The sequence below is a fragment of the Suillus discolor genome, assembly GCF_016758755.1.
Source record: "Suillus discolor strain FC423 chromosome Unknown F5147scaffold_46, whole genome shotgun sequence".
Classification (NCBI taxonomy): Eukaryota; Fungi; Basidiomycota; class Agaricomycetes; order Boletales; family Suillaceae; genus Suillus; species Suillus discolor.
Genome location: NW_024541293.1, coordinates 26,760 through 46,806, shown reverse-complemented (window position 1 = coordinate 46,806; position 20,047 = coordinate 26,760). Strand labels below are relative to the sequence as shown.

The following is a 20,047-nucleotide window of genomic DNA, read 5'->3' as shown; positions in this document are numbered from 1 at the left end:
GACCTTCGTGCCCGCTGGCTGGATTGAACAACCGACCTCATCATTACGAGTGACGCGCTCTACCACTGAGCTAAGCGGGCAACGAAGAAAATAGACCGTCAATCCCACAAAATACCCATGAAGCCTGAGACCTCATACTCAATCAATTCCTTCATCAACACCATCATTCTGCACCAACCATGGCAGAGACGAGCCCAAAAATCAAGATTGTGCGTGCACGAGCTATAACTCGGGGCCTCCCACGATAACCCTGAAACTCTCCCAGATGGCGGGTGCCGCGCCAGACCTATCTGCGGCTACATTCCAAATTTTCGACGAGTCGCATACGATTGGAAATGCTCTGCGGTGGATGATCATGAAAAAGTACGTTGTGTTTTTTTGTTTGATGAACGTTGAGTTGATGATGGTGTTGGAAGCCCGAAGGTGGAGTTCTGTGGATACAGGTGAGTAAATGGTGTCGGCTTGTTGTCTGCAGTCTGCGATTTTATTTTATTCTCCGGATGTTACTTAGTCCAGCTGGTCAATGCCCTCCGTATCTGGTCATCGCGAAGAGACACAGATGCGGTAGCATGGCATCACTTTCTTCATGTATGATAATGTGTTTCGATTTGCTGATCCGTTGACGCTTACAGCGTGCCCCATCCTTCCGAAAACCTCATTCAACTGCGAATACAGATGTATGGTATGCAAAATTCAGTTATCCGCAATTTCCCCCTGAGGTGCCTGATCCGACTTTTTTTTTCAGATGGGCTTTCGTCCTTGAATGCGCTCCTTGAAGCACTGACGAATCTTGATGCCGTATGTGAGACCGTCGAACACAAGTATCACGCAAGTCTTGCTACGAATGACTATGAGCGGTGGGAGGAGAGGAGCTAGGCAGTGCTGGTGTGTGCAACAATTGACTTGCCACTTTCACGACGGGCGCACTGTCGTTTATTCGTTGTGCACGCGATCATGTCACGGTGGACCACTCACTTCTGGAGTTTGGTGCAATATCAGATGCATTTTCGGATGTCTAACAGAATGAGTATCCTGCATGTAACGATTTGTCTTGCGAACTTGTTTATCAAGTGAGTATCATTGATCAGCTGGGATGTTGACCTTGGCGATACTTTCTGTGAGTAGGTTCCACAGGTAATGATGGCAGTGTCGAGTTCATGTGGGCTATTTAAAGCTGACTGCAGGGTTGAACTCAGTACACAACCGAACAATGGTGCATGACCAAGTAACGTTAACCCTATGATTTAATTAGCATGCTTTGTAAATCCAAATGACGGTGGTTTTTTGTATACGTATTCAGTGCTTCCCTTATCGCCAGTCGATGCATTGTTGATAATGACTCTGATCCTGGCAGACAAGCTTTCTGCCTCTGCAGAGCCTGAGATTGATCATCTACCTCCCGCTTATGACACCGTGGCATTGTCAACCCGTGGCAGAGACGTTCCATCGATACCCGCCATCGTCACTGCTCTCACTCACCATGATAAGGCAGCTCCCATTACTAGTACTGTTGTAACGGACGTGCATGAATTCGAGCCTCCTCGGAATCGGCTGTGGGCAAACACGTTGCCCAGGAGCAGGAGCAACATTGACTTTATCACACCAGTTACACAACTTCCAAACGATGCAGCGATTCCACCAGTAGACGTGGACAAACCGCTCGAAGAGCGCTCACAACTTTATTTTCGTAAAACCGTTCCCGCAGAGTTTGCATCCTTCTCCCACCAGACTGGGAAGCGCAAGCTCACCAAGGCGCGTAGAGCAAAATCTGGCTCAAGCTCATGGCTTTCTTTTCTCCCATTTTCATCCTCCAAAACTACGAAACACAACCATGAGTTCATGCTTACGCTTATTCACGACCTCATCGTTCCTCCACCAACCAACTCTGGTAACTTGAGCCCCAAATCCCTGCAATTGGCTCTCGCAGATCCACATGAAATCCTGGCTTCCTACGCCCAAACATGCTCTGCGAAGAACCTGTCGCTGTCTACACTTCTTCAAGAGCCGGATATAGCAGGTCACACTGCCATCTATTGGGCTATCGTCAACTATCGCTCCTCCCTCCTCGATGCTCTGCTCAAATATGCCTCCCCCTTAACCCCTGTGACACTCAGTGAAATGAGGAAGGCATGTTTGGTGGCGAGTAATCAGCCATTATTTCACAACCTCAGACTTAGTGTCGGGTTGTGCGCAAGTGGGCTACGGAGTGGTAAGTCTGAGTTGAGAAGCTAGATTGGGGCTGATGTTTTATTGCCAGCTACTGGTGGACTGCTTCTTGGTCAGCGCCCACCAGATGACGTGCGTGTTGAAGAGGGCCCCGATGGTGCTTTTGCTGCAACACTGGATATTGCGATGTGGCAGAAACGTATACGTGCAGTTGGGAGTGTGAGCGTGGAATTTATTGTTTCTGGTGAGTATCCTGCGCTCCTTCTCCGACACTCATTCCTGCTTTCATTCTTCCTCAATTCTTTCACAAATGAGAAGAACCGGTTAACATTTCTTGCATTTCAGGTCGTATATTTGCACTAACCTTCTTTACCACCGATCGTCCCCGACCCCACTCTAAGTCCACCAAAACCAAAATAGTGGTAGGGCCCTTGCACGTCTCACTCTCCCTCCTTGATCACAGTCTACCGACCTACGTGGATGCAACAGTAGTCATCAATGAACCTCCTCCTCTTCCTTCTCTAGGGCCTTGTCCACGTTCACCAAGAAATTCCTATTCGCCAAGAGAACGCATCCACAGCGCCAATTTCTCAGGCAGAGAGACAATGTATGGCTTTGAGAACGAAGTGGGATTTGGGGGTTGTGAAACGGACTTCAACTATGATGGACAAGCGCAATTACCTTCTCCTTCCTCGCTCTGCCCTCCTGGCTCTTCTCATCCTGCATCGTTCTCAGGTGCACATACACAGAAACAGATGCCACCACCTCGCTTGCTCAAAAAATTGTCCTCGTCGCGTTCCTCGCACACATTAGCATCTGTATTGGATACAAGTAAGGCCGCAGCTCTCACACCCGAGAAGCAGCTCGTGAAGCTGAAGAATGCCTCGTTGGGATCCAGTGGGCGTGCTCCGGTGGTGCTCCATTTTAGTGCAGGAGAGTCTATGCTTGCTTGTCGTACGAGGAATGGAGGTGAGGTTCTTTCCACTGTTTCAGTCGTGAAGTGGAAAGCTTGTTTGTTGAACAAATCTTCATGGATTTTGGCTGTCTATTCATCATACATAGAACAACCTGAGTCCTGACCAGTCTCTCCCAGCAGATTCATACACTATACCTCACGCTACCACCAAACCTGATACCTGGTCCGAACATGGTACATGGTATGTCTCTGCGATCGTAGTGCCACTTGGAGAACAAGATGGAGCCGGATTGATGTTTGAGTGAGTTTTTCCACATACCCTCTCCCGATATGCAACGACGAATCAGGAAATTGAAATAATAGACGCTGACGTCCATTCATAGCACATCTCCGCATATCACGCCTGATGGCAGTTTACGAGCACGACTAGAGGCGAGGTTGGTGAAAACCGAGGAAGGAGGGAAGAAGTGCATTATTTGTTAGTTTGATGTAGGGATTCCGCCAGTAGACGTGGACAAACCGCTTGAAGAGTGCCCATAACTTCATTCTCGTAAAACCGTTCCTGCAGAGTCTGTATCCTTCTCCTACCAGACAAGCTCACCAAGGCGCGTAGAGCGAAATCTGGCCCAAGCTCATGGCTTTCTTTTCTCCCATTTTCATCCAAAACTACGAAACACGACCATGAGTTCATGCTTACGCTTATTCGCAACTTCGTCGTTCCTCCACATCAGTAAATTCACACATTCCTTACCTTCCTTTTTCATCACTTATTTTCTCACATAAGAGCGCACAAGAACGATATCATCTCCTTGTCACAAGCTTCAACAAGTTCAAAAGCAGATCCCTTCCTCTTGTATTTAGCTTTTGTTCGCTTTTTTTGCACTTTTTGTGCACTTATTTGAGAATGTATTGCATTGCAATCATGATAGGTTTAATTTATATCCCCTTTTTCGCTCTTATTTTCAACTTATTTGTGCTTGATCACTCTTGTTACGAGGAAAAAACATCTGCATTTCAACCGACCATAACTGTATTTCAGACGAAGCAAATAATATAACAAAGTAGTATTAATAGTACTAGTGCTATGTACTAGTAGGACTCAGATGCCAGTGAACAAGCACACGAGAGGACGAGACCCTGAGAGGAGGACGAGCCACCGAAAGGAGGACAAGACGCTGAAAGGAGGATAAGACGCGGGAGGAGGACGAGATGCTGAGAGGAGGATGAGCTGCCGAGAGGAGGATGAGCCGCCGAAAGGAGGATGAGACGTGGAGAGGAGGATGAGACGCGGAGAGGAGGATGAGATGCGGAGAGGAGAATGAGACGCTGAGAGGAGGATGAGATGTTGAAAGGAGGATGAGACGCCAAAAGGAGGATGAGACGCTGAGAGCAGTAAGCGAGAGAATGGAAGACGAGAAAAGTAGAAGACTTACTGAGTGTAATTTTGGGGTGAGGCTGTAAGGTTAACTGTGAGCGGGTAGGCTGCACTAGGGCAAACACATTAGTACAATACAATAAAAAATAAAAGACTTACCTGGAGGCATGTGAGATGATGCATGGCATCATGAAGTTGGTGGAAGGTTGAGAACAAAGTCATTGTCCAAGAATGACGCACGTTTGTTGAACCGTGGGAATAAACAAACATACACAAATGTTTGACTTGGATGTTTCGACATCGCCTGTAAGCCATCCTTGTTCGAGCTCAGGCCGATTCAAGTCGTTACCCACCGTCCACAGTATGTGAGTGTGTCGATCCTTGTTCGAGTTCGAGCCACGCTGATCCAAGTCCATATGACCCGTATCTCCTTGGACTTGGATGGTGGTCACTTGTCAGGTAGGATTTCGATTTACTGACCTTGGAGTGCCCAAATAACCATTGACATCAGATCGGTGATATTCTTCAAACCGTTGCATCCACGACCTCACCATCCCAGCAAACAGTCTCATCACTGCTGACCTCACCAGACATTCTGGTCAAACTTGCGTTTTTGTTGTTTCTCTCACTAGCACCCATCCTCGGACGCGAGCGGCTGCGTTCTTTGATTCTCTTCATCCAGGCACCCACAAAGTGCCCTCATCGCCCTCCAAATCCCAACGCCCACACTCCTGATCACTCCCGGGCCTCTCCCTTCAACTCCTGGTCCCCTCGCTTTGTTGCGCCTTCCTCGCGTATAGTAGAGATTAGTGTCTACTATAACGTGTTGTAGGGATTCATTTCTGGCTGGGCTTGCAGAGACTGTTTTTACCTTAGTGTTATGTTTGCACTTTTGTAGCTTACATAATCAAGTTACCTTTTCACCAGTTACCAGTATGAGTCTGAGTCTTCAGCAGTTTCTATCATATTTCCTCTTCTCTGAGCCTTGAGCCTGGTCCAGAAACCTTTTAGGGTCGAATAGCAGCTAGGTTCTGCAAGACCCAACATTGTTCAGACTCACCATCTGAATTGTTGTACCTTCAACTGGAGCCCACCACGAGGGTTTCTTGTGTTTCTAGGCTCTTCCAGCTCTCCAATCATCCCCTGAATTCACCTATTATCCTACCACAGTCATTCCTTATCAGCTTCTCCCATATTCCCAAGTTTTCAGCATCTTGTCCTCCTCCCCAGCGCATTGATAAGCGTTTTTCTCACGCGTTTTTCGAGCGGATCTCTCGCAAACTTAGGGTCGTATTCCCCACGTCCGTCCGGTCATTTTGAGCCCTGGCTCATCGAATTTGGAGCAGTAGTTGTGGAGTTATCGAGTTTTTGGTGTTTTGAGAAGTTGAGGGGAGATAAGGGTTTTCTGGGTGCTCAAAGGCCTGTCTCTTTTAGCTCTTTTGGCCATTTACCATCCTTCAGTGGCTCTGTCCATTGCCCCAATCTGCTTCTTGATAGGACCAGCCCTTGTTGCCCTGCACCATACCCCTTCCTCCTCACTTCAGTCACCCCTGTTAAAGTACCTCTTAGGTACATATATTCTGGCTTACAATCTCACCTAAGAGGCATGATCTTAGGTGGTATTCCCAGGCAATGCAGGTTATATCCCGGGCCAATTCAACACTTTCCCCACGAAGCCTGGGCCTGCTGGGCCAATGTATTTGATCTGTCCCATGACCCATCTGGGTCATCCTAGATACTTTATTATATGAATACACAGGGGGTGTCAGGGGTCATTTCTCATGAAAAATTACCCACACATTTAGACACTTAGAGTATAATGTTTGTCTTCATAAGGTCCTTGACCTACGAATGGAGGAAGTGAAAAGAAATATGTGGTGAGGGGGGGGGGGGGGGCGGCTTGTCTTTGAAGATGTGGAAGAATGTAAGTTGGGTAAGGTTCTTGACCTACAAAATCCAAAGCAGCTGGAGGAGGCGGGAAGAAATTTGTGGTAGGAGGGGGGGTTGTCTTTGAAGATGAGGGAAGAATGTAAGTTGGGTAAGGTTCTTGACCTACAAAATTCAAAGCAGCTGGAGGAGGCAGGAATAAATTTGTGGTAGACAGGGGGGTTGTCTTTGAAGATGAGGGAAGAATGTACGTCAGGTAAGGTGCTATTTGTGGTAGACGGGGGGGTTGTCTTTGAAGATAAGGGAAGAATGTAAGTCGGGTGAGGTCCTTGACCTAGAAATCCTTCTTGACTGTGCCCTCACTCCAGATACTGACATATTTTACACTCCATCTGGTTAATTTGCACAATTGGAACATACCCTGCACCACAATACTCCAGGTTTTATTGGAGTAAGTGTCATCACATATTACTTTGGATGTAAGCATAAAAGTGGAAAGAAAAAGACAGTGACTGGTCAATGCGGGATAGCCCACCGCTGTTTTATATGGTGACTGGGCTGACCCGGCTCTCTCCTATGCATGATGCGGGCTAGCCCACCGCTGGTTTATATGGTGACTGGGCTGACCTGGCTCTCTCATATACATGATGTGGGCTAGCCCACCGCTGGTTTATATGGTGACTGGGCCGACCCGGCACTCTCCTATGCATGATGCGGGCTAGCCCACCACTGGTTTATATGGTGACTGGGCTGGCCCGGCACTCTCCTACGCATGATGCGGGCTAGCCCACCGCTGGTTTATATAGTGACTGGGCTGACCCGGCTCTCTCATATGCATGATGCGGGCTAGCCCAGTCCAAATGTTATTACTTGTTTGTCACTATTTTTCCACATTCTATAAAAGTTCTGTACAGTTTTTCTTCTCTCTTTCTTCTACATTCTATTTTGCAACATCCTCATCCAGTATTAGGCCTTCAATTGTTCTCTCTCCTTTCTTTACTATTTCACTAGGTTGCTCATCTGGGTCAGTACTTACTCCTAAGCCTCTCTACTTTAACTAACTCATTTTTTATTGTAATATTCCCAGTGGTGACTTGCTCTTGCAAATCTGACACTAGTTTAGCAGCACATTCCATGGTTCACCAACGATCTCTCGATTTCCTGACCTATGATTTCATCAATCGCTGGTTATTAGTTGTCCTCATCCTCCTCATCATCATGGCCATTCTCTATGGAAACTACATTCTTTATCTTGAACGCACAACTACCAATACATTAAATGCCCTTGGGCTTCAACCCATCACCACTCCTGTTCCAAAGACCAGATCACCAAGCCCTCCTGTTCTTGTTGCCTAACCTCATACAATATCCAAGTGCAGGACTTTTATGTTAGTACTCCACTATCCCTTCTTACCCAACTGCCTGATAGGTGTGATATGGGTTAGCTTCTTACTTGTTCAATATTCAAGGGACAGTCTATTATACACAGTGGGATAGCCCATCACTAATTTCATATGCACGGGTCAGCCCAATACAAGCCCTTATACACAGCGGGGTAGCCCATCGGTATTCATATGTAGTACGGGTCAGCCCAATACGAGCCCTGGGCTGGCCCACCGCATATTACATAGACACTGGGCTGGCCCACTGCATATATATATATCTTCAACATTCCACTAGGGATAGCCCATCACTCCTTACATACGTATGGGCCAGCCCAATACAAGCCCTGGGATGGCCCACCGCATATTACATAGACACTGGGCTGGCCCACTGCATATATATATAGCTTCAACATACCACCAGGGATAGCCCACTCACCATCAATTGATCCTTGGGATGACCCAGCAACCCAATATATATATAAGTGGGATAGTTCATTATTCTTAATTTATTGAGTGGGATAGCCATGATGGCCTAGATTTACACATATGAAAACTCCTCGATGCTGACATTATCTTTCGAGTGCCCATTGTGCACCACAGTTTGGGACCACAAAACACATAGTCATTCAAGCTATCATACACAAGTACATACACAATAGTTCGAGTGATACACAATAGTTCGAGTGATATGAAACATTAGTCACGGTAAATGAAATCACGATCATATGAATCATACCCAGGAGCCGGAGTGTTCCTGTCATAATCGGATCTCTCACGTGCCCTTGCAACCACTCTCGAAGGGCCTGCAGCCGGAAAATCATGGCAATGATGATGGGCAACATTATGCCCATAGGAATGAAGATGATGCGGAGACACCTGCTGTACCTCATCATCCCAGTGTTGACGCGGTTCGTAGTCAGGTGTAGGTGCACAAAGGCGAGGGCGAGGGCGAGGGCGAGGTCGAGATTGAAGTCGAGGTCGAGGATGAGCAGGGACAAAGTGCGGAGGTGGCAATTCAACATGCAGCGCACCATCACGATGACGTACGACCTGAAAATTAACTTGAATGAGATAATGATAGAAGATATCAGTCTTCAGCTTACCTTCGACTTCTTCGTGATGCGAGAGTCTGATGCATTCAAGCTATCAGCCTCAGATTCAAGTTGTTCATCTGCTGGACACTCGATTAGAAGAGAATCTGCAAGTAATTCATGGACTTGCCATAATCCTCTGCATGTGGTTGCTTGCGAGACTTCTGTTGCTGAAACGCCGATGGGCGGCGTTCTGGACGGGGCAGACCATCATCAGTGTAGTGGTTCTCATGAACAATCAAATATTCACGAGCAGCGGAGGTCTGTTGTTGAGACTGGTGATCCTGAGTAGTATCTCCAAGCTGCCTTCCTCCCGAAGGAACACCGACATTCGAACCACGTACTGATGTTGCTTCCTTGTATTTTTGAAGCAACCCTTGGGGGATGGAGTGCTTGAATTTCTCAGAGTCCGCGAGTTTCCGGAGCACGATATTGGAAGCGCTGGTGACCAAAGGAATATCAAACATTTTAGGGTCGTCTTTTTCACATTGCTCGATGTGATCTGAAGCAACAATGTTAGACATAAAAATGAACAGGGCAATAAGTACCTTTGGGCCAAGGAACAATATCAATCTCAGACATAGCGACGTCCAACTCGTCAATGATATCATCAAGAGTTTTTTCGCTCCGTCCTTGCTTGCGCCAAAGTTCGAGTAAGTTCTCAGCTTCAGTCTTCAGTTTGGCGTCATAATATTGCAAAGCCCTGCGCTTGATGTAAGGGACAACGAGTAACTTCAGATGTTGTGCGCTGAGGGTGTGGTAGTTGAAGTCTGGGCCAACCAGGGGAACTTCGTCAGGCCAGAGTTCAAATTGAAACTTGTTCTGGTATGCAACGTCGAGTAACTTCCGCCACTGGACAGACTTCGTTTTGTAGCCGAATTGTTCTGTTGAATTGAATTAAAATCAAGTCATGGATGGGAATAAGTCGAGCTTACCTAGTTTCTCCAGCACCATGACCGGCCAGATACGTCGGTAATGGTCCTGTGGGGCTTCACCAGGCTTCGAAAACAAAATATCATATGCCCCCCCAAACCGCGGCATTGCGAGCTGGTAGTTTTTTGCCCTGGACACATTGTAAGATTAAACTTAGAGTAGTTCCAAGCCACGTACTTTGCTGCAGTAATAATCCAATCTAACGCAAGTTGGGCGTCCACTTGGCGTTCATTGATGACATCCATGAAGGTGGATGAGCCTGCGACAAAACCCGAGGCCTGTCGGGCCGCCTCATCAGGAGTCGAATCAAAGACACAGCCAATGACCTCAATGCCTTCTAGGCGAGAATAAGCTGCAAACTTTGTGACAGTAAGCCATAATACAAACAAGTACTGTCAAAATACTTACACGCTTAGCGAGTGCGTCCCTTGTAGACATAACAATACTGGCACACGATCGATTGTTACTAGCACCGCCCAAGTGACCATCATAGTGCGCTTGTATGTCATCCCACAGCGGGTCACTGTCTTCAAGGCTGTAGTAGTGGTTGCGCTGTCTCTTTCTCCAATCACTAAGTTCTACCAGAGGATATTGGTCAGTATGGGCACCACAACATGAAATAAATATTCACCTTCATCGGTTTCTCGAGGATATTTTCCTTTGTACCATCCTTGGTGCATATTCCATGGGGTCTCGGCCCTGGAGTGTTTCACAGACAACCCGGCCTCGATGAGTATTGTGCGTGCAGATTTTCCATATTTGTCACCAATTAACTTGGCAGCGTGAAGTGTCTTGCGCCCGAGCTCCTGCGCGTCGTCTATGCCTTCCTGGCACAGCCGCCCAGGTCTAGAAGTGACGGGAAGGTCATTGTCGTCATCATCAGTCTCCATTGCCATGGAGCTTTTTGGCAGAGCACTGGAGACGGGACTCTTCTCGACCGACTTTGTCATCACATGCGCGGCAGCCTGGAGTACCTGGGTGGACGGGGGAGTCCCTGTTACTGTGGATTTTGGGGGGAGAGCTTTTGGAGGTGCGCGCTTCTGGGGCAATTTCGTCTTTGATGGAGGCGCAGGTAAGTTGTTGTTGTTGTTGTTGTTGTCGCCTTCTTCTTTTTCTTCGTCGGCTTCTTGATCTTCTTTGTATTCATCATCATCTTTGTCAGACTCCTCCTCCGAAGAGGAAGGATCACGCTGAGCAAGCATTGCACGGTGTTCAGCCCGTCTCCTCGCTTCTCGATTTTGGTACGGGTAGTTTTTCTCCGAGGAAGGGGCGCCATCCAAGGAAGAATTTTCATCCTCTGGAGTATCAGAGGGGGGTAAGGATTCTGGGAGACGAAACAAGGACTGTTAGTGAAAAATGATTGATAGGAGACGGTGGTACATACCATGAATTTTGGGATCGCCCTTGTGAGCATCCGCTTGTCCTTCACTGTTGTCCTCATTGTCCGTGACAAGGTCATCAGTCTTCGGGTGGTCTTTGTAATAGTCGTGTCAGTGGGTGGTTACTCGATTTGTAGAATGGCCGCCCATACCTTGGGTATCAGACTCAGCGTCAGTGCGCGGCTCTGTGGTAGCAACGGAGGATTTCGCGCGCCGGGCAAGGATGGCGCTGTAGTTGTCGAAGCTCATGAACGAGTTCCCCCTCGGCAAGGGGGTAGGTTTGATTTTTTTGGCGGGTGGTAGTGTCTTAGTCTGAAGCTTTTAAAGACAAATATCAATGTCTTGTGATAAAATAAAATAAAAATAAAAATAAACGTACCATGCGTTGGTTGATAGGCGCACCACTGCGGGTACGCATCACGAAGTCGATGACAGGAGTTTCCATCCGCGGGTTAGCGCACTTTTTGGTGGAAGATGATTTTTTGGGAGGCATGGCAGAGGGAGCTTGACAAATTGACTAAAGAGATCTATGAACACGAATACAACAGAAAGCAGCTTGAAGAACACGAAGTCCTCAAATATCGACAGCAAGGAGCTTGAAGAACACGAAGTCCTTTTCAGCAGCCAAGACACGAAGTCTCGCAAACAGCGAATTCAAGTAAAAGCTGATGTAGGAGTAAGTTAGAACAACAGACAACGTGATGGAGAAATTCGGACCTACCTCGGTTTTCACGCAAATTCTCAAGACGAGAAGGAAAATACTGTAGTGAGAATGACTGAGTGACAGAGAGTTGATGGCGAAAAATTGGAGCATACCCGGTTTTTAAAGGTAGGAACAGGGCGCCTACGGTGTACTATATGCATAAGATCGTCGGCTGGACGACGAACAAACTTCGACAGAAGACTCCAATACTCTAGATATGACACATAGACCGCATTTGGAACGGGCGAGGCCATCCTGAAGTAGCGCGCAGAGTACCCAAAGCAATTACGGAATAGTGAGTTAAGTACAGGAAGATGAAAAGTAAACTATGACTTAGCTACCAGACAGCGTCAACACTAGCACCCAATGACATCTGCTATCGCAAAGGTAGGAGCTTAAGAGACTGATGAGGGTGTCACAGCAAATCGAGATGGTAAGCCGGACATCGAAGGACGGTGGAAGATTGAGTGGTCGTAACAGTACTAACACGAAGTCAGACTGTGTGTAGTGTATCTGAAGTGACACGAAGTCACTTCAGATAGTGTTAGCTACCGCGAAGGCAGCTCACGAGGAGTTGAGGGGTAGATGAGTGCAGGAATAGAGAGGAGGAAGGCGGCGTAGTTGGCTGAGGTTGGCGCAGCCGTGCCATGCAGCCAAACAATTTGACTCTTCTCTTGCTTGTCCAATAATCCGTGGATGAATTGGAGAAGGTCCACTCGGGTTCCTTCCAAACATTTCGGATGAGGCTGGCGTTCAGGAGAGTCGTATTCAGCACCCAGGACAGCGACACGGGACAGCTTTTCCCAAGGTCCGGCAGATGATTGAGAAACTGTTGATGAGGTCAAAGAACGCAAGAAGGGATTATAGAAGGAGGCACTAACACTGATCCCAGCTACTCATCAGCGGATATTGATGTGGATTGGACGGAATGGAAAGAAAAGTACTAGTTGTGTTCAGCATTGCGGTTAGAAATCGTCATGGTGCTCGCTATCTCAGAGGGGACGACGTATGCCGATCAGGTTGAGTGGATAATCAAGTTCAAGCCGCAAAGACGATCCTTGGGTCCGGAAGACGTTGTGAAACGCTTTGAGTCGTAAAGCGATACTAGGAATAGAGAGGAGGAAGGCGGCGTAGTTGGCCGAGATTGGTGAATGTTCCAACAAGTTGACGCAAAGTCAGACTGTGTGTAGTGTATCTGAAGTGACACGAAGTCACTTCAGATAGTGTTAGCTACCGCGAAGGCAGCTCACGAGGAGTTGAGGGGTAGATGAGTGCAGGAATAGAGAGGAGGAAGGCGGCGTAGTTGGCTGAGGTTGGCGAATGTTCCAACAAGTTCTGAGTCACTTCACAATTCTCATTTGTCACAAGCCCATTTGGGTTATCCCAGGGCGTAATCACAACTTTGCGCCTTTACTAACTTTACTCTTTACCCTTTACCTTTTCCTTTGCTCTTTCCAACTCTTCCTTCTCCCATCGCCGGTGTCGATTATTCTGCCTTTGCAGTAGACAACACTATTCCAGTGACTTCGTGTTACTGTGCAATAGCACTCGCTACTCTAACTTCGGTTACAGTACCCTTCATCATGTTCAGATTCCTCTTAGCTTGCACTTACCGTGCCTTTATTGGTTTGTCGCTTGATTACTCACTCTCATCGGATAGTCACCTTTTCGTTATTCGCAGTCCCTCTGACGATGCCTCTGACAATACATCGTGAATTTAAACCATTCTTACGCGACGGTGACAGTAAGTGCCCTTGGTGATTGTCCTGTGATCCTCCTCTAATTTTGATATAGATGCTATCACAGCTACAGACGCACGCTCTCTCGCCTATGACGGTCAACTCGTTTTCACTTCGCCTAATATGACTTTCGTTCCCCAACTATACGACAATCCCTCCGATATTGTGCAAGCGAGGGTGTTACGGTATATTCATTCTCTTCGCTTCTCATTCGATACTGGACAATGGTACATGCATACGGCCCTTAACGAGCGACCAATCACCTTCCAGACCCTCACACATATCATCGCCAAGCTAACATTCCGTACCAGTAACCATCACTATGTTTAGCTCTTATCTCTTATCGAAGCGGGCTGTCCGCACCATGGTTACTATCTCCCTATCGCTTATCTGTTATCACTCACCAAGCGGGCTGTCCGCCTTCTATCTTGATACGTACTTACAAGCTCCGCTTGAACTATCGCTATATAGTTACATAGCGTACCACATGTATTGCCTCACTTTAATCTACTGGGTTTTACCTGGACAAGTCCTTTAGCAAGGTCTCCAACCTTGCTATCTAAGAACCACCATTCTAAGGAAGTCGCCGATACTTGCCTTAGCCAGAAACCTCTGACCTCTCACTCGAGAGAAGAACCACGTCTGTCTCGCCGATACTCAGTCCACTCGGACTAAGACAGCTCGACATACCCCAGTCGTAACAAAAGATTAAAGTCCTTTTTTTAGACGCCGCCATCCGCGACGTCAGCAAGACACCACGACTTCGTTAACTCCTTTGATCGGAGCTTTGAACCTAGGCGCGCTACCGCCAATACCACCATTGAACACGATGGCGACCACCACCAAAGAATTTGAAATCAAGATCGGTACTCCCCCTGAATTCGATGGAGACCGCGACGAATCGCACAGGTTCATGCTGAACTGCAATGCGTATTTAGATATCAACGAGAAGATCTACGACAACGATAAGAAGAAAGTAATCTTCGCACTCTCGTTCATGACCAAGGGCAACGCTGCCGCTTGGAAAGAAGACTTCATGGAGACCGCTCAAAACGCCAAGTTGAAGAATACTGCCGGAAACCTCATCGGTTACGGTAGCTGGGATGAGTTCAAGGTCTCGTTCAAAGAAGCCTTTGGAGCTATTGATCCCAAAGGAACAGCCATGGCTAAAGTACGAGCCCTTGAGATGAAAGGAGACCTCCACACGTACATCTCCAACTACCGCCTCCTAGCCCACAAAGCAGGAATAACCGAGAACGTCACCAAAGTAGAGTTCTTCCGCGAAGGTCTTGACGTAGGACTTCGCAACAACCTCTACCATACTGGAGAAAGTTTAGATGACTTTGAAACTGTCATTGCGACATGTATCAACTTGGATAACGCCTTCCAGAGGTTGAGAGCCATCCAGAAACGAGAGAATCCCACGCACTACCAGCCTAGGAAGAAGAAGTACGGAGATCGTCACTTCACCCCCCGCAGAAGCGATGCCATGGAGATAGACCAACTCTCCGAATCCGAAGTAAAGAGGCACCTCAAAGAAGGACGATGCTTCAAGTGTCATCAGACGGGCCACCGTGCCAATGACGCTACATTCCACCCCAGGGAGGACAGAAAACAGAAGATGCCTGTCCGAAGAAAGGTTGAGAAAGAAGAGAGTAGTGATGACGACGAAGAGGTAAACCGACGGTTCGTGGAGATGGATTTTTAGAGAGGGAGACTGCATCGATGTCAGTACCCCCTGTCCCAATACGACTTGTACAATCACTTGGAAATAAAAAGGAGCTTCGTGTCCCAGCCACTATTATTTCCACCAAGCGTAACAAAACCATCGAAACCTCTATGGTCATTGACTCCGGAGCCAGTGGAACCTTCATTAGCGAAGAATTCTGCAAACTCCATGGAATCAAGACCCACAAACTCTCGAAACCATTCCCCGTTATAACTGCAGACGGATCTGATGCTAGAGGAGGACTCATCTCTCGCTATTGCGTCCTTATTGTCAAAATTGACGGAAGAACCATGATAGGGAAATTCAATATAACCAAACTATCAAAGAAGGATAAGATCCTGCTCGGATTCCCATGGTTAAAAGCTCTGAACCCGTCAATCAACTGGACAAACAAAGAACTATCTCTCGCTCCAAACGAACGATCGCTCGAGATCGAAAAGAAAATCGACCATCTTAGGAAACAGCGCAATCTACCGCTACTGTTTCCTCGTCCCGTTCTCGCAGAAAAAGAACCGTCCCGCGAGTGGAAGAATTCCAAGCTAAAGAAAAACCCCGTTTACCCACGAGCTTCTGTAGAAGAAATCACCGACGAAGAACTTCCTCATCTCGCACCAGATCAAGATGAGCCGGATTACGACACTAAGGAAGACGTATGGTCAGAAAACTATGCCCCTCCAGTGGTCGATCCCTCCCTCTATCCTCTGAACGACGAAGACGTCTTGATCGAATACTCCCCTGACGGATTCTCAAGTTCGAGTAATCTCCGACGTCTCTTTTGACACTCCTCTCACCAGAGACGGTACGTCAGAACAGGAGCAAAGTTATTCGAAAACCAGCAATAAAGCACAAGAGTTCGCTGTCGCCGGGGAGAAAGAAAAAATGAAGAAGAGTTTCGAAGAACTCGTTCCTTCCTACCTGCATACTTACGCTGATATTTTTGCGAAAGACGGCCTTAATAAGTTACCACCAGAACGCCCTGGGATTGATCATCGGATCGATCTAAAACCTGGATTCATGCCAAGAACATCCAAAATCTACCCGTTATCAGGAAAGGAAAGAGAAGCGGTAAAAACGTTTATCGCAGAAAACACCGCAAAAGGATTCATCGTACCCTCGAAATCCCCGCAAGCCAGTGGATTTTTCTTTGTAGGAAAGAAGAGCGGAGAGTTGCGCCCTTGTCAGGACTATCGATACCTCAACGACTGGACCGTACGCAACCAATATCCGCTCCCACTCCCTAAGACTCTTATAGAACGACTCTACAAAGCCAAACATTTTACAAAAATCGACATACGTTCTGGCTATAATAATATCAGAATCCACCCCGACGACAGATGGAAGGCGGCCTTTACTACCGAAGAAGGCCTGTTCGAGCCCACTGTAATGTTTTTTGGCTTAACCAACTCCCCCGCCACTTTCCAATCCTACATGAATAATCGCTTCCAGAGCGAGATCAACGAGGGATGGATCGTTATATATATGGACGACCTACTCATTTCTCCTCCGACCCCGAAGAACATCGTGAACGGACGAAAAGAATACTAGAGATACTCCGTTGCGAACAATTGTTCGTCAAACCAGAGAAATGTACTTTTGATGCAACGGAAGTGGAATACCTAGGAATGATTATTCGTCCTGGAGAAGTTGCTATGGAACACGCCAAAGTTGACGGAATAAAGGACTGGCCTACCCCGGCATCTGTAAGGGACGTCCGCTCTTTTCTCGGATTTTGCAACTTTTACAGGGCGTTTGTATCCCACTACTCTGATATCGCCCGTCCGCTCATCAATCTCACTCGGAAAGACCAAGTGTTTGCCTGGACGCCTGACGCTCAGACCTCGTTCGATAAACTCAAGCAGTGTTTTACGACGAAACCAGTATTACGGAACCCTGATCCTACCCGCCAGTTTGCCCTTGCTACAGACGCCTCCCTGGTAGCAACAGGGGCTGTACTCCTCCAGACGGATGAAAATGGCGTCTATCATCCCTGTGAATACATCTCCCAATCCTTCAACCCCGCCGAACGAAACTATGAAATCTTCGATCGGGAACTGCTCGCTATTATCCGCGCCCTCAATGAATGGCGTCATTATCTGGAAGGAAATCCCCACCCCATTCTCGTCTTCACCGACCACTTGAACCTCCTCTACTTCTCGAAAGCACAAAAACTCTCGCGCAGACAAGCACGATGGCAGCTTGTTCTGTCTAATTATGATCTTGAACTGCACCATGTCCCTGGTACGAAACTTGCAGCACCTGATGCACTCTCCCGACGCCCAGATCACGGCCTTGGTGAACACGACAATGAGGATCGTGTACTCCTTCCAGACTCCATGTTCATACGGTTGCTCGATGACGAACTCTCTACCGCCCTCGCCCAGAATTCTTTAGATGACCCCATTTTCACCACCGCCAACGACGCTCTAGACGGGCTTTGTCTGCCCCCCATGAAGTCGGCCCTCTCGGACTGGAAGATCTTGAACGGGGTGCTCTATTATAAGTCTCGCGCTTATGTCCCGCCCTCACACCGGCTGGCCGTCCTATCCCGTCATCATGATCACCCCACGGCCGGCCATCCCGGACGGTTTAAAACCGAAGAACTCGTTAAGCGCGACTACTGGTGGCCTGCCATGGGCACTTTTATTCGCTCTTATGTCACAGGCTGCGCTATCTGTCAGCAGATGAAGACGGATACCCACCCCGTTTCGCCACCCCTTGTCCCCATTCCCTCCTCGGCTACCCGCCCCTTCTCTCAGGTCTCTGTTGACCTTGTCACCGACCTCCCTGTATCCAACGGTTTTGACTCTCTCATGGTCGTGGTAGACCATGGCCTTACGAAGGGGGTGATTATTTCTCCCTGTAACAAAAACATCTCTTCTGAAGGAGTGGCTAAACTATTCTTTAAAAACGTATTCAGACGCTTTGGACTCCATGAAAAAGTGATCTCTGACCGAGGTCCTCAGTTCGTCTCGAAGTTCTCTAAAGAATTAGCACGCCTCCTTGGATATCAGATCGCTGCCTCTACTGCCTATCACCCTCAGACCGACGGTCAGACCGAACGACTCAATCAAGAGATAGAGACATACCTCCGGATATACTGCAGAAGTAACCCCTATGAATGGTCGAACCACCTACCCCTCGCCGAATTTGTACATAACCATCGAAGACACGAGGCAAGGAACGCATCCCCGTTCTTCCTCATGATGGGATACGAACCTCGCGGTATTCCCCACGTGCTACCATTATCGGATACCCCTGCCGCAGAAGAAAGGGTTCGCACCCTTCAAAAGATCAGAGAAGAAGCTATCTCTTGCCACAATATCGCCATGCAACGAATGGCAGAAAGGGCGCATGGAAAGAAGTACCAACCATGGAAGATAGGAGATAAGGTCTGGCTATCCGCGACCAATCTCATGACCACACTCCCATCTAAGAAGCTTGCACCCAAACGACACGGACCGTTCCCCATAACCGCAATCTTATCACCAATCACGTTCACTCTGAGACTTCCCGAACAATGGAAGGTTCACCCCACGTTCCATGCTTCCGAACTATCTTCCTATCAGGAGACAGAGATACACGGACCGAACTATGAAGAACCACCTCCAGATATAGTCAACCAATCGGAAGAATACGAAGTCGAAGCGGTCCTGAGTCACAAGGGAACGGGTAAACGAAGACGCTATCTCGTATCCTGGAAAGGGTACTCTTCTGGAAGCAACGAATGGATCCCTGCGGAGAACATGGAAAACGCCGAAGACCTACTTTCCGCCTATAAGAAGAGGCACAAGTTGGACTGAATCGACCAGTCCCCACTACCACACCAACAAGAACATGTCTTACCCAACCACGTCTCCTACTGAGTCCAATGCCTCCTCCATCAGTCTCTGCGAATCCCCCTTCGCTGACAACGTTGTCAGTATCGAAGACGACGTTATCGTCGAAACCACTATCCTCTCTATCGCCCACGCCCTCGAAATCGAAAATTATCTCAACAACCAGCCAGCAGTGCCAGCGGGAGTCGCTGCCACATATATCCATATCATTAGAGCCACCCAACGTCTTGAAGAAGAATTTGCCCAGATTGAGAACGACGCCCTCCGACTCTCCTGCAACCACGTCCAGCGACGCATACGCTCGCTTACGCTTCAGCTATTTCCTCTTGGTTTCAGCACTATCTGCAGGGAAATTATACAGACTGTTGCTGATAGAAACTCCTTCCAAGTCGGCCGCCCGTTGCCTCCTATTACTCACAATCCCCCCGCTGTTCTACCTGATCCAACTTCGATTGGAGGGAACTTTGCACTGGTACCTGTACCTGTCCCAGCGCCCAGCGAGGTCCAAAGAAGGAACCTCCGTGGCGGAGCCGCCATTCACGGCGTAACTAAGAAAAGATCATCCAAAGGAAAGAAGCGCGAGGTCATCGACCTCACCGTAGAACCCCCTGCTATTCCATCCTCCAGCATCGTTATCAGAACCCCCTCGTTAAAACAAGTCGTCGGCACTATCGCCGACGTCAACTTCATCTGTCGACTCTGCAAGAAGCTTGGTCACAAGCACAGGAACTGCCCCTTGTACTATTGCCGCGTCTGCGGCGACACAAAGCCTGGGCACTTCTCCATCTACTGCCCCTTCGCCACCACCAAAATACTATTCCCGTTGGTCTATACCGACGACGGCTTCTACGACGCGTTAGCCGCGTGGGAAGCGGAGAAAGATAAGAAAGAGGAAGAAGATCTCGCGC

At 48.0% G+C, this 20,047-nt stretch overlaps 4 protein-coding genes and 1 non-coding gene across 5 annotated transcripts; 2 read left to right on the top strand and 3 right to left on the bottom strand.

The window, feature by feature from the left end:
• Positions 1 to 8: 8 nt before the first annotated feature.
• On the bottom strand, positions 9 to 80 carry F5147DRAFT_t98. The gene has a single exon. It is a non-coding gene; the product is annotated as a tRNA-Thr (tRNA).
• A 106-nt stretch (positions 81 to 186) lies between these two features.
• Positions 187 to 1,290, top strand: F5147DRAFT_706780 (RBP11-like subunits of RNA polymerase). The gene is made up of 5 exons (XM_041438025.1): positions 187 to 209; positions 266 to 363; positions 417 to 443; positions 633 to 682; positions 746 to 1,290. The coding sequence occupies exons 2-5, from the start codon at positions 266 to 268 to the stop codon at positions 874 to 876; spliced, it is 306 nt and encodes a 101-aa protein (XP_041290268.1). The 5' UTR covers positions 187 to 209; the 3' UTR covers positions 877 to 1,290.
• Positions 1,291 to 1,335: 45 nt separating this feature from the next.
• Positions 1,336 to 3,245, top strand: F5147DRAFT_776155 (uncharacterized protein; the record flags this gene model as incomplete). The annotated part of the gene is made up of 3 exons (XM_041441817.1): positions 1,336 to 2,209; positions 2,258 to 2,410; positions 2,512 to 3,245. 3 exons carry the CDS (start codon positions 1,336 to 1,338, stop codon positions 3,243 to 3,245), a joined length of 1,761 nt encoding a protein of 586 aa, XP_041290267.1.
• A 5,180-nt stretch (positions 3,246 to 8,425) lies between these two features.
• On the bottom strand, positions 8,426 to 11,625 carry F5147DRAFT_776153 (uncharacterized protein; the record flags this gene model as incomplete). The annotated part of the gene is made up of 11 exons (XM_041441816.1): positions 8,426 to 8,779; positions 8,833 to 8,981; positions 9,029 to 9,322; positions 9,369 to 9,704; positions 9,756 to 9,883; positions 9,931 to 10,112; positions 10,162 to 10,331; positions 10,385 to 11,077; positions 11,138 to 11,227; positions 11,285 to 11,450; positions 11,512 to 11,625. The coding sequence occupies 11 exons, from the start codon at positions 11,623 to 11,625 to the stop codon at positions 8,426 to 8,428; spliced, it is 2,676 nt and encodes an 891-aa protein (XP_041290266.1).
• Positions 11,626 to 12,479: 854 nt separating this feature from the next.
• Positions 12,480 to 12,680, bottom strand: F5147DRAFT_809804 (uncharacterized protein; the record flags this gene model as incomplete). The annotated part of the gene is made up of 1 exon (XM_041443429.1): positions 12,480 to 12,680. A coding segment is annotated over one exon (201 nt), but the record flags the coding sequence as incomplete, so codon positions are not given.
• Between the last annotated feature and the right edge of the window lie 7,367 nt (positions 12,681 to 20,047).

Coding starts and splice junctions, on each gene's coding strand:
- F5147DRAFT_706780 (XM_041438025.1), top strand. CDS start 266: ATGGCGGGTGCCGCGCCAGACCTATCTGCGGCTACATTCCAAATTTTC. Junction 364..416: donor CGGTGGATGATCATGAAAAA/GTACGTTGTGTT, acceptor TGGTGTTGGAAG/CCCGAAGGTGGAGTTCTGTG. Junction 683..745: donor ACTGCGAATACAGATGTATG/GTATGCAAAATT, acceptor TTTTTTTTTCAG/ATGGGCTTTCGTCCTTGAAT.